General features: G+C 33.6%; 3 protein-coding genes across 5 annotated transcripts in view; 1 reads left to right on the top strand and 2 right to left on the bottom strand.

The window, feature by feature from the left end:
* LOC145312014 (phosphatidylserine synthase-like) overlaps window positions 1-9,848 on the bottom strand; it is a 17,156-nt gene extending 7,308 nt beyond the window's left edge. For all 3 annotated transcript variants that reach the window (XR_013876870.1, XR_013876871.1, XM_080151101.1), the window contains exons 1-5: window positions 9,749-9,848; window positions 1,253-1,333; window positions 707-846; window positions 289-352; window positions 32-89 (exon numbers count right to left, since the gene is read on the bottom strand). Coding sequence is in view for 1 of the 3 variants with exons in the window: in XM_080151101.1 (XP_080007227.1) it covers window positions 32-89; window positions 289-352; window positions 707-846; window positions 1,253-1,333; window positions 9,749-9,834 (429 nt within the window). In the remaining 2 variants the exon portion in view is untranslated. The remainder of the gene's footprint in view (window positions 1-31; window positions 90-288; window positions 353-706; window positions 847-1,252; window positions 1,334-9,748) is intronic.
* LOC145312015 (26S proteasome regulatory subunit 6B) overlaps window positions 9,834-14,013 on the bottom strand; it is a 16,947-nt gene continuing 12,767 nt past the window's right edge. Inside the window, exon 8 of the mRNA XM_080151102.1 lies at window positions 9,834-10,670. Within this exon, the coding sequence (XP_080007228.1) occupies window positions 10,528-10,670 (143 nt within the window). The 3' untranslated portion in view covers window positions 9,834-10,527. The remainder of the gene's footprint in view (window positions 10,671-14,013) is intronic.
* On the top strand, window positions 11,316-13,985 carry LOC145312332 (uncharacterized). The gene is made up of 4 exons (XM_080151575.1): window positions 11,316-12,667; window positions 12,745-12,895; window positions 13,455-13,655; window positions 13,867-13,985. The coding sequence occupies exons 1-4, from the start codon at window positions 12,653-12,655 to the stop codon at window positions 13,983-13,985; spliced, it is 486 nt and encodes a 161-aa protein (XP_080007701.1). The 5' UTR covers window positions 11,316-12,652.

The raw sequence follows: 14,013 nt of genomic DNA, 5'->3' as shown, positions 1-14,013 counted from the left end.
CTAGGCCCTTTAAGGCAAACCGCAGAAATACCTTTTCGGAGTCAATGGTGTAATTTTCCATCTTTGGATCGATCCATACAATTATTCCTCTAAAAGTAAAATAAAAGTTAAATATATTGTACGCCTAAAAATAATACATAAATACATTAGATATAGGTAATAATAAGGGTAAAAAATACAATATCATTGACAATTTGATTGTTTTAACAATATAACATTAAATAGGGATCTACTAGCTTTTAATTAAAAAGTATTAAAAGAACTAGGTTATAATAAAAATTTCCATACCTGATTGTATCATAATCTTGTTGAATCAAAAATTGCAATAACAACACATACAAAATAGATAAACCTAAAAGATTAATCATTTTAAATCAGAAAAGTTTACTAACTCAAACAAGTTGTGTTAAAAATAATCATGGATAAAAAGGATTAAAAATCAATCTTCTTAATTTCGACCAATTAGATTGACTAAACACAGCAATTGATGTTATTGTTTATGTATAAAAATCATATGAAATGACAATAAAAAGCAGTGTCGTAACGGCTCATAATAAGATTTTTATATTTATCTTTTTCCAATTGACCTTCTACCTACTAGGTACCTTTTTAAAGAAAGCTAAAATATTTTTAAATGCATTTAAATCACTGTTTTTTCGTCCATTGTCCTATCCCACCCCTGTCTCCGATATAAAATTAAAGTTACCTAAAACACAACGCCAAAAGGCCGGATGAGGTCTAGTAAAGGGTCCATTAGGAAGGGTCAGAATAGAAAGAATCATAAATACTCCAAATGCACAGATCAGACCAACATATACATTCTGGTGCCAGTCTATGGAGTCATCTCTTAATAAAAGAGTAAATTATCAGTACATACTTACATACCTAATGAAAATGTAATAATAATTTCTAGTATGACTACCTACATAGATAGTTAAAATCGTATATGAAAGGGATTCACTCTATTTCAATGAAGCCAACCAAACTAGATTTTTGAGATTTTTATGCCTTACTGATAGTTACATTCATTTTGAGGATCGAAAAAAGCCACCTGCTAAACTCATGTCTAGGTTAGTTAATAATGGGTAGGGCTCCGATTAGGAGTGCGGGTATGATATTAAAAAATATCTAAGTAGATAACATTAGCACATTGGATTAAATTATTCCTTCTCATCCTAAGGTTGTTTCTTATCCCCCATGAGGCCACTAGAGTTAACACAATAATTCAAGTTCTATAGTAGTTGTAATGTACCTTGTAAAGGCTGTATAGGTACTCAAAATGATACATCCGAGTAACAGGGTCAGTGTGTGTGGCTGGTAGAAAAACTCAATGCTAAATAAACAAAACAAGTTAATGATATTATTGTGTTTTCGTTTAATTTAATAAAGGAGGGGGTTTTTAATGCAACCATCTCGTAATCAGTGATTAAATGGCACTCAGAATTCGAATTTCGATCTGAAATTTTGCATGAGTAATCCTTGGTAGGTCTTTTTTCCCTAAATCGAACAAAAAGTTGGAAAAGTAACGGCTGGCGGCTGGCAGCTCAGCCGTTTAGCCGTTTTTTGCCTATTTTCAGGGCAAATTCATCATTAATTACGTAGGAATCAACTTTTAAAAACATATTTTTGGTTTAATTCATGGTAAATGATAGCAATAACCATTTTTTAAATTTCTAGTTACAGCTGCTAAACGGCTAGAACCGGCTGAAAACGGCTGGGAGCTGCCAGCAGTATGAAGGGTAGATATAGCTTGTGACGTATCTAGGGTTAGGTTTTTATGGCTACTGAGCTCAAAAATACTATTAAAATAGTGGCCGCCCATCCATATGGCAGCTAGGTAACAGCTGCAGCTCAGCTGGGAGCGGCCAAGAGTAGAATGAGTAGATAGGGCTTGTGACGTGTCTAGAGGTAGGTTTTTATGGGTGCTTACCTCAAAAATACTACCAAAAATAGTGGCGGCCCATCCATATGGCAGCTGGGTAACAGCTGCAACTCAGCTGGGAGCAGCCAAGAGTAGAATGAGTACATAGGGCTTGTGACGTGTCTAGGGGTAGGTTTTAATGGGTGCTGAGCTCAAAAATACTACCAAAAATAGTGGCGGTCCATCCATATGGCGGCTGGGTAACAGCTGCAGCCCAGCTGGGAGCGGCCAAGAGTAGAATAAGTACATAGGGCTTGTGACTTGTCTGAGGTTAGGTTTTTATGGGTGCTGAGCTCAAAAATGCTACCAAAAATAGTATTGGTCCATCCATATTTCAGCTGGGTAACAGCTGCAGCTCAGCTGGGAGCGGCCAAGAGAAGAGTGACGTGGGATTGTGACGTGTCTAGGGGTAGGTTTTTTATGGGTGCTAAGCTCAAAAAAACTACCAAAAATAGCGGTGGCCTATCCATATGGTTGCTGGGTAACATCTGCAGCTGTGCAGTAAGCTATTGTTTAAGACTCAGCTGTGAGCACTTTTTGGGACTATTGAAGGATAACAAAATATTGAATATTTCAGTATTGATTTAGTTGTTAGAACAGTTACCAACAGACATAAGTAAAAGTTTAAGTTTAAGACATAGCTTGTGATGTGTTGGGTAAGTTTTTATGGGTGCCAAGCTTATTAATACTCCCCAAAAATAGAAAGGCCGATCCATATGGCATCAGGGTAATGGCTGTTGCTCAGCTATAGCTGTTAGCCAGCGTCCCTATGGATTGGCCCCCACTATTATTGGTAGTATTTTTGAGCTCAACACCCCCATAAAAAGTTAAGACCTACCCCTTGAAATGTCACATGCTATATCTATAACATATACTTTGGGCTGTTGATAACTGTTTTCAGAGGTTTTTGGTAGTTTTCAGTGAAATCTAGAAATTAAAAAAGTGTTACTAGAAATATGTTCACGAAAAAAAGTTTTAATGTTAATTGGGAGAAGTTCAATTCTACTGAAATAATAAATTTTTTGATATTCTCCTTGACACATCACAAGCAATGTCTTAAACCTTTACTTTTATCTGTTGGTAACTGTTCTCAGCCAATTTCAGCTGTTTAACAACTAAATAAATACTGAAATATTCATTATTTGGTTACCCTTCAATAATCCCAAAAAGTTCCTACAGCTGAGTCTTAAACAACGGCTTACTGCACAGCTGCAGCTTTTACCCAGCAACCATATGGATGGGCCACTACAATTTTTGGTAGTTTTTTTTAGCTTAGCAGCCATAAAAACCTACCCCTTCACAGTGGTCTAAGGCCGGACATTTCGCCAAAAATCAACATTGGAATTCCTCAAAATTAATAATTTATTTTGAAAATATATACCCTATCTCATATAAAACCGAAGAGTTTTTGTTTTTTCAACTACTGGTTGATGAATTATGAACTTTGAAACATGAAGGTTCAGGATTATTTTCATGTCATGAATTTTACCTTTTGAATTTTCCCCATATTTGGAAAAAATATTTTTTTTCAGTGTTACATTGATACAATGAAGTTTCTTCACCTATTTATAATCATAATATTACCTGATCTATTAGGAAACTGGGGTTTTAGATTTATTTTTTACTTTTTTCATCAATTTTCAGTGTGGCCACAACCAAAAAAATACTGATACTGAAGAAAAAAAAGGAAATACTGAAAATACTGAATCCTAAAATAAGAAAAAATACTGAAATACTGAACAAAAAAATACAAATACTGAATAAGTATTTTTTATATGATTCCTCATTTCAAAATTTCATATCATCATAGCTTTGTTATTAGTGGGATATTTTAATTTTGCCTCTTAGATTTTCTTGCACCAATTAAGCAGAAAATGACTGATAAATATTTTAAATGATTACAAAACTTAAATACTTTTTAGTTGAGTTAAGAGCATAGACGTCCAACCATTTTTTTATGGGGGGGGAGAAATTTTTTTAAGGGGGGGATAATTCGCTTTTGGAGGGGGTAAAATGGTACCGCAAATTTTTTTTACCCCCCCCCAAAATTTTTACCCCGGGGGTAAAATTTATTGGGGGGGGGGGGGGTAATTACCCCCCATGAAATCTGTTGGTAGTGGTAAATTTTGTTTACCCCCCCCCCCCAAATTTACCCCCGGGGTAAAATTTTTGGAGGGGTAATTTAGATTTTATTAAATATTTAGTATTAAAAATGCGCGCGAAGTGCGCAAAAATTTTCTTTGTTAAGAGATTTTTTATTTTGAGGGGGTATTTACCCCCCCAAAATTGTTTAGGGGGATGTAAATACCCCCTCCTAAATGGTTGGGGGTGCCGTAGGCACCCCTCAGGGTAGGGGTAAATTATGAATGGGGGGGGGGGGGGGTAAAATAAAAAAATTTTGGGGGGGGTAATCGCCACTTTACCCCCCCCCCCTTGGACGTCTATGGTTAAGAGCATGCTAAAAAACTTTACCTACAATAATCATGCAAAGTACTCACCTTAGATTATTCATTCTATTAATAGACAAAAAAGATACTGTATAAAAGCATCTCAAATATCTAAAAAATTTATATTTGAGATGAAATTGAAAAAAAATGTATATTACCATAAAAAAAAAAAAAATTAATGTACAAAGTTATAGGGTAATTCAAAGGAAAGTAAAGTGAGGCGCGAAGCGCCGAAAAAAATCTGACATCAACTACTTAAATAAACATCTTATTTAAGCAAATTTTTTTTTGAATTTAAGAAATAATGAAAATACTGAATCATGAAAATTTCCAAAAACTGAAAAATACTGAATAAAATTTTCAAATACTGAATATTCAGTATTTACTGAAAATACTGAAGCCCCAATTTCCAAATACTGAAGAATACTGAAGATTTTCAGTATACTGAAGAATATGGCCACGCTGAATTTTATAGTTGTTTTTAAAATTTTTTTATGTCGTTTCCTAAATATTTTTGAAATAAATTTTGGGAATAATTTTCAGTTTTTTAAGTTTTTGACCAAAAACCGGGCTCCGTAACATACCAAACCATATATTATTCTTAATTTACAGGTATAATGTTATAGTTTGATGTTTAGTTTAGGTTGTTACGGGGCCCAGTTTATTTCAAATTTTAACTTTAACTTTATAGGGTAAACTCTAAAATTGCAATAGATGAAAATTTTTTTTTTTTTATTCTTTGTTAATTTTAATCTTAAATGCATTTTAACTTATTTCTTCTCAATAACATAATATCATTAATGTTTAAATATTTGTGTTTGTTATGTAAGATATCTAAAACAGATTTTCGAACAATAATTTGATTTTTTGTCAAACTAGTAGGTATAATTTCAATACAAAATGTCTTGTTACATTTATCAATGCAATTCCCATACTCTAAAAGTAACGTGCCTAACAAAGCTGCAGCCTTTTTTAACGTCTCTTGTATGATTACGTTTTACACAAAATAGAAACTAGCAAACGCATTACCCTTTATGCTATAGCCTCTGGTTCCAGCTAGACTAATAGATATAGAATATACGTAGATATTATGACAGGGGAAAAATTGTCGTCAATTTAGCTTGCTAACATGTTACTTGTTTATTGGCTAAATCAATTATCGAGTAGGAGATGGGATGCGGTAAATGAGGTGGATTAGGGAGTCATGTTATTTAGTCCGCTGAGAGTTTCCCTTGCTAACATGGAACTCGTTTATTTGCCAGTTCATTTATCGAGTAGGAGATGGGATGGGGTAAAGGAGGGGGATAGGGGTATAGTTATTTCAGTCTGCTGCGAGTTTCCCTTTTTTTGAGAACATAAAAATCTGGTGTGACATTCAAGTAATAGTATATCCAATGCTAGAGTAAAACCATCTGGAATTTTTTTTTGTCAAAGATATGGCATCTAAGGAACAAAGCCTCAGACTTTTCAGTCATTGAATTTAATCATTTTCCTTCCCATTTATTTACTATTGAATGAGTAATCTAAAGGGATTAGACAATGGATGATAATGATATCCATCCCCAATAATGATGAACAAAATTATCCCTTTTATTATTGGTAAAAAATTCAATTCTAGTTCGAAACCAACCAATCAATTTCAATAATAAGTTTTTAGGCCAACAAACAAGATAACGTGTTTATAAAACTTTGGGTACCAGTGTAATTTACGGTCGTATGTCCCCTTCCTTGTTGCAATTGCATGCTGTATGAAACTTTCTTTTGGAGCCAAAAAGATTGTCTTCAAGTAACATATCCTTGTGTATTTATTTCGAGATTAGAAGCACTTGGGTTACCACAAAAACAACATTTTTAAATAAATTCTTTTCCAATAAAATATTTTTTGCCAGTAACCTATCCTCGTTTTTTATTACTAGATTACATTAAGTATTATTAATTATCTAAGAGAAAATAACTTCGTAAAATAAAAGGGTGAAGAAACTTCAATTAGTTGTATCAAATGTATGTTGTACAACGTTTGGTGATAGATCATTTACCTTTATATAATCATTTCTACAGTAATAATTATTCAAGCTTCAAGGTTTTTTAATGTTTTTTTGCTTCAAAACATCAAATTTAGGCTCTCTAGGACTTAAGAAAAAATTATAAAAATATGAAATTTTAGCTAAGTTTCAAAGTATTTTCTAGGCCAGTTGGCTTTTGTTTTTCTTCTCTAGATGCATATACGAGTTGTATTGGGTAATAATAAGGCGCACACTTTTTATTTTGAACGATTCTATCAACTACAAGCTGAGAAAATTGACTTTGAGTAGAGGTAGGTGAAATGTCCACCAAAAGGCCAAAATAGACCACTGTGCCCTTGACACGTCACAAGCCCTGTGTACTCATTCTACTCTTGGCAACTTCCAGCTGAGCTGCAGCTGTTACCCAGCTGCCATAAAGATGGGCCGCCTCTATTTTTAGTAGTATTTTTGAGGTCAACACCCATAAAAACCTAACCATAGACAAGTCACAATCCCTATGTACTCATTCTACTCTTGGCCGCTCCCAGCTGAGCTGTAGCTGTTACCCAGCCACCATATGGATGAGCCTCCAATATTTTTAGTAGTATTTTTGAGGTCAGCACCCATAAAACCTAACCATAGACACATCACAAGCCCTATATACTCATTCTACTCTTGGCCGCTCCCAGCTGAGCTGCAGCTGTTACCCAGCTGTCATATTGACAGGCCGCCACTATTTTTGGTAGTATTTTTGAGGTCAGCACCCATAAAAACTTACCCCTAGACACGTCACAAGCCCTATATACTCATTCTACTCTTGGCTGCTCCCAGCTGAGCTGCAGCTGTTACCTATCCCACATATGGATGGGCGGCCACTATTTTTGGAAGTATTTTTGAGCTCAGCAGCTATAAAAACCTACCCCTAGACACGTCACAAGCCATATCTACCCTTCATACTCTTGGCAGCTCCCAGCTGGGCTGCAGCTGTTACCCAGCTGCCATATGGATGGGCCGCCACTATTTTTGGTAGTATTTTTGAGCTCAGCATCCATAAAAACCTACCCATAATCACGTCACAAGCCCTATCTACTTATTCTACTCTTGGCCGCTCCCAGCTGAGCTGCAGCTGTTACCCAGCTGCCATATGGATGGGCGGCCACTATTTTTGGTAGTATTTTTGAGCTCAGCAGCCATAAAAACCTACCTCTAGACACGTCACAAGCCCTATATACTCATTCTACTCTTGGCCGCTCCCAGCTGAGCTGCAGCTGTTACCCAGCTGCCATATGGATGGGCGGCCACTACTTTTGGAAGTATTTTTGAGCTCAGCAGCCATAAAAACCTACCCCTAGACACGTCACAAGCCATATCTACACTTTATACTCTTGGCAGCTCCCAGCCGTTTTCAGCCGGTTCTAGCCGTTTAGCAGCTGGAACTAGAAATTTAAAAAATGGTTATTGCTATCATTTACCATGAATTAAACCAAAAATATGTCTTTGAAAGTTGATTCCTACGTAGTTATTGATGAATTTGCCCTGAAAATAGGCAAAAAACGGCTGAGCTGCCAGCCGCCAGCCGTTACTTTTCCATTTTTTTGTTCGATTTAGGGAAAATACACCTACCAAGGATTACTCATGCAAAATTTCAGATCGAAATTCGAATTCTAAGTGCCATTTAATCACTGATTACGAGATGGTTGCATTAAAAACCCCCCCTTAAACTTGACAAGCAAACGTACAGAAAATTCAGCGGGTAAGAGTTTTTATCATTATGATAAATAAGAGCGCTAAGAGAATGGAGAATTCTGAATTTGAACATATTTCTACAAATACAAGCATTTTGTTTTCATTCATTGAAAGCGGACACCTAGCCTGCCACACAATAAGAGGGGGGGGGGGGGGGGAGTTTTGCCACATTTGCGTAAACAGTGAGTATAGGCTTTACCTTTGGACTGAGAGGATAGGTTATTAGGGATAAAATCATTCTTATATAATAAATTTTCCCAAGTTAAAATTTTTGGTATTATCCTCTTAGAATTTTTTTTTTCAATATTGAAAATTTGAGTACCCCCCCCCCCCCCCCCCCCCCCGACAGCGAACTATGAACTCTGGCCGCAGCGCTCGGCTCCCTAGCCTGCCTAGCCGCAGCGCTCGGCCCCCTTGCCTGCCTAGCCGCAGCGCTCGGCCCCCTTGCCTGCCTAGCCGCAGCGCTCGGCTCCCTAGCCTAAAACCTAACCTAAAATAGTTGTTCGTCGGTAGTCGGGGGGGGGGGGGGGGGGGGGGGGAAGGGTGGTACAAAATTGAAAAAAATTGAAAAAAATTTTCTAAGAGGATAACGCCAAATTTTTTTTGGATAGGCCTCCAGATTTAGGAACTGCAGGCCTCCAGGTGGTCTCTGGACAGGTATAAATCAAAATAATTTTTTTTTAAGAGTTAGAGGTATAACAAAATATGCATATTTTTTAATGTTATTTACATATTTGAAGAAAAAAGATGCATATTTTGTTTTATAAGTTGACCTCTATCAAATAAAATAAAAATTTGATTTTTACCTGTCCAGAGACCAGCTGGAGGTCTGCAGCTCTTGAACCTGGAGGCCTATCCAAAAAAATTTTAACTTGGGAAAATTCATCATATAAGAATAACTTTTTCTTTTATAACACATTCTCTCAGTCCAAAGATAAAGCCTATACTCACTGTTTACGCAAATCAATGTATCAAAACTTCCCCCCCTCTTAAATCTCCTTCCCTAACAGTAGATTGTGTTCTTAATTTATGGTTTTCTAGATTTAATTAACAAGCCCTTTACAATTTTCTCCAAATTTTCTGGATTTATCCGGATTTCATTGCCTTTCTTTGAAAACTCTTAAATTTAATTAAATGCCAATTGTCCCCTCCCATACTCCCTGAGATAGGTTGCACATATTGCTTTTACTTGCTATAATATTAAATTCTAGTTACCATCAAATATAAAAATCCTAAAGGTTAGTAAACTTTTTCGACTGTAGCAAAGAATCTCCTCAACCTCACAACCGATATATTTCTTCTTTACAGTGAAGATTCTGAAGAAGGTCCTGGGAAGGTTTTTAACTATTTTGAGAGAGAGCATCTCTACTCTCCCAATAAAAATTGACTTAACCAATCAAAAAAAAGAATGTTTTTTTACTTTTTGTTTTTAAAAGTCAAATTGAAAGTGGGGGAATCGACATTTCCACCTTTCCCATTAGCTGTTACTCGAGGCTTCTAGGGGACATAAAATAAAGTAATAGTGAAACGACTAAATAATCTGAAGAATAGCGCTTTAAAGGACCGAAGAGAAGTCGACAAGAATGATATAGAGAGTCACTACTAGAACTAAGATTCTCTTTTGTACCTACCTAATATCGTCAACGCGCCTATCATTAATGGTTAAAAAATGATCAGACGCATCCGACCCTTCTGTTTGGGTCCTTTTACGGCGCATTTTTTAAATTTCTGAAAACATTTTTTAATAATTCATAAAGGATTTATTCAAATATGTCATTTTAATAGTAATTTATTTTGTCATAATAAACTTAAAACAATACTATATTTTAAGTTACATAAATATTACAAAAAAATGCTTCAATATACTTGAGAAACATAATAAATAGGAGGAGTGTAGTTTATTATTTACTAGCGGCTACGCCCCTAGAGGCCTCTAGTGGCACTTTAAATGTTTTTGTTTGATAAAGTCTCTACTTTAATTTTTTTGTACGATACCTCTTCATTTGACGTTGAAGTCTCCTAAACGTGTTTTAAAATTTCGATTTTTTTGTCATTTCTCTTGGGAGGGTGGTGGTACCCTCCCCCAAAATAGTTAAAAACCTTCCCGGGACTTATGAGAAGCTACCCTGTTAAGGAGAACCCGATCGGTTCAGCGGTTAGCGAGATCCTTCGGTACACACAGACACACAGACAGACACACAGACAGACATCCTGTTACTTTAGTATAAGGATTTTAACATAATTTTGAAATTAATATATCTAAATTATGTTTATATTGACTTGATTATTGTTAAAAATAAAGATTGTTATTTTTGTTTTTTAATGTATGAGAATTAGTCCTAAATTAAAAATCACAATACTTAAAGAAACCTAATGACATATTATCACTTTAGTTAGGTTTTTGATAAGTTTATTTGTAGAATTCATGTTCTGATTCGTCCTTCTTGATGTTGTTCTTGTATCCCTTCTCAAAGTCCTTTGGTAGGACAATGTATCTGTTCTCTCTGACAGCGTGCATACCAGCCTCTTGACAGATGGCGTTGATATCAGCACCTGAAATTATATGACCATTAATTTAACACGAAATACTATGTTTTAAATTCTTGTTCTTTTAAACCTCCAATATAATTCACATAGAACTGGAAGCAATTTTTAGCAATTTAAAAATGTTAACTTAGCTGTGCTTATAACTTTTTTCTTTAGGTAGTATTCTGTTGTTTAAAAAACTTTCTTGAAAAATGTTTCACTGATATTAAGTAAATAAAATGAGAGAAATGTCAAATGTTTTTATTTGGCCAGCTGCCATAAATTTACATTAACTAATACTTTTTTAAAAGCTTCTTATCTTTTTGATAATATGTAATTGTACAAATAGTAATATAAAGACGTTTGTTAATTTCTCTTACTTTATTGCAATTTATGTTTTATATAGCGAAGGACTTTTATTCTATAAAATAAGTAGGTATGTATTTTTCATCAATATGAAAACTACAAAAATATACGCTTATGTATAACAAGAATGTGTTTCTATTTTTCTTTGATTCTCTACCTATATTTTGCAATAAAGGGAGGAGTAGTTTGTGCTTTTAATGCGTGAGTTAACTTCATCGAAAGCGATTATTAAGTCTAAGTGTTTAAATATGCGTTTAATTATATTATGCATTTTGTTTTGTCAATATTAAGAACACTTAGACTTAATAATAGATTTCGATGAAGCTAACTCACGGATTTTACGCAATACAAGCACAAACTACTCCTTCCTTTACTGCAAAATATAGGTCGAGAATCAAAGAAAAATAGTTAACGAAGCTTTTTCCTGCTAACCTATCTTGTCCACTATTTTTTCACTTTATTACTTTACTAACAATGATAAGATTCTTAAAGGGATAGTTTCACAAAGTGCATTTGAAAAAAAATAGTGAACTTTTAATTTTTATTGTTTTAAATTACGTAGTAATGCATAATATTAGGTTATTGATTAAAAGAAAAAAAATCGACCAGGGATTTTTCACAAAAAATGAGTTTTAAATCTTTATATTCGGCTTATTTACATGTGATATATGGCGAAAACTTTTTTGTCAAAAATGAAACTTTAAAGAGCATTTACTAATCAATAGAATATTTAACATTTGGAACATCAAAATACAGGGACATTTTATTGGTTATGGAAAAGAAAAAAAAATCTTCCAGGGATTATTTTTCACAAAAAATGAGTTTTAAATCTTTATATTCGGCATATTTACATGTGATATATGGCGAAAACTTTTTTGTCAAAAATGAAACTTTAAAGAGCATTTACTAATCAATAGAATATTTAACATTTGGAACATCAAAATACAGGGACATTTTATTGGTTATGGAAAAGAAAAAAAAATCTTCCAGGGATTATTTCTCACAAAAAATGAGTTTTAAATCTTTATATTCGGCATATTTACATGTGATATATGGCGAAAACTTTTTTTGTCAAAAATGAAACTTTAAAGAGCATTTACTAATCAATACAACTTTTAACATGGAAACAATTTTACCAAAACTTATATTTTATATTTATATATATTTATCTTATATTTTAGTCCAGATACGTGGTGGGTACATGTTGTATTTCATATGTTTATTACATACATATTTATTTTTCAATCAAGTTTTATGTATAATGTATATGGTTATATTGTTATGTTAAAAAAAGTTGTTGTTGCTCTATATGGTATATTACTTGTATAATATCTTTATTAGTTTCAAAGAATAACTCGTGTATAATTATACCTAGTCAAGTGCTATTTTAAATAATGATATTGTGATTTAATTCTTCTTTTTTTTAGGAAAGAGTAAGAAGTATACATTTCATCATAATCTTTTTATTTTGAAGATTCTTAGGTTTAGAGAAACAATCACAGGAATACACTGCAGGCTATGAAACACAATAAAGTAAGATAAAATAAACTTTAGAATGCCTTATTTTTAAAACGATATCTTTTAAAGTTAAATTAATACAAAGCCTAAATTAATTCTAATTTCAGAGTGTAGGATGACTCAAAATGGGTAAAGAAAAGGTAATACGAGATTATGTACCCATTTATTTTTAGAAATTAGGATTAATTTTGAATTATATTAAAAAATATTCTTTTAGTTAAGACATCGATCTGGCCGATACAGTAAGACATCGCCGTATTTTTCTGGGCAATGCAAAGATTGTGATAAAACATTCACTGCTGTATCTGCTGAAAACTTGGCCAAAAATATACAGCGACACAACTCTCTTTTTTGTCCAGCTAACCCAGGTCAATTTTTTTAAAATGATGTAACTTAAAATTGATTTTGACAAATATTTACATTTATTTGGATTGAGAAGAAAAGATTTTTTAGTTTATTAAGTATTAAATTATTTTTATTTCATATAAGGGTGGGGGAAGTTTTGACACATTTGCGTAAACAGTGAGTATAGGCTTTATCTTTGGACTGAGAGGATAGGTTATTAGGGATAAAATCATTCTTATATGATGGATTTTCCCAAGTTTAAAGATTTTTTTTGGATAGGCCTCCAAGTTCAGGAGCTGCGGGCCTCCAGGTCCTCTCTGTACAGGTAAAAATTAAAAAAAAATTTTTTTTGAAGAGTTAGAAGTCAACGTATGAAACAAAATATGCATTTTTTTCTTCAAATATGTGAATAACATTCAAAAATATGCATATTTTGTTTCATAGGTTGACTTCTAACTCTTCAAAAAAAATTCATCATATAAGAATTATTTTATCCCTATTAACCTATCCTCTCAGTCCTAAGATAAAGCCTATACTCACTGTTTACGCAAATGTGTCAAAACTCCCCCCCCCCCCTTTCAGGCACTGTAAATGAAGACAGAAATGATGATAGTGGAATCGTTTTGGAATCGGAAGCTTCTCTGTGCATTCCTATTTCACCTGAAATACAAATTCCTGTCCCGGAACCTGTTATTTTTACCTTACCACTGTTAGAACATCAAACATTGATCCTAGATTCAATCAAGATTTTGCCCTTCGAAAATAAAGCTTTGTTATGTCAAGGTAACTTAAATTCTCAAACTTCATAAAAAGACAGCATCATTGTTGATACAGAAGATTGTTTTACCTTTAAAAAATTAAATTCATTGTACTGTCACACATGTGAAAAAAATTTTTGAAGCAAATTAATTTGAAAAAACACAAATTAATACAAAATAAAACTTTTCATTTGCCTCTATTTCTTTTCATTCAACTTGAATTGTTTTTTATTTAGTTCTGAAAATTGCTTTACCTGGTGTTTATCCTCCATTTCTTTTAAAAAGAGGCAATAGAATCTCAGAAGAGATGAGAAAAATGGGTGTTGCAGCAAATAAATTTTTCAAAGCCATTTAACACAAAGAAATAGAAATCCCAGGAAACT

This window comes from Acartia tonsa, chromosome 2 (assembly GCF_053477335.1).
Source record: "Acartia tonsa isolate MP-2025a chromosome 2, ASM5347733v1, whole genome shotgun sequence".
Lineage (NCBI taxonomy): Eukaryota > Metazoa > Arthropoda > Copepoda > Calanoida > Acartiidae > Acartia > Acartia tonsa.
This window is presented reverse-complemented; position numbering and strand designations above follow the sequence as displayed.

Coding starts and splice junctions, on each gene's coding strand:
- LOC145312332 (XM_080151575.1), top strand. Junction 12,896..13,454: donor TTTTTGTCCAGCTAACCCAG/GTCAATTTTTTT, acceptor CCCCCCTTTCAG/GCACTGTAAATGAAGACAGA. Junction 13,656..13,866: donor TAAAGCTTTGTTATGTCAAG/GTAACTTAAATT, acceptor TTTTTTATTTAG/TTCTGAAAATTGCTTTACCT.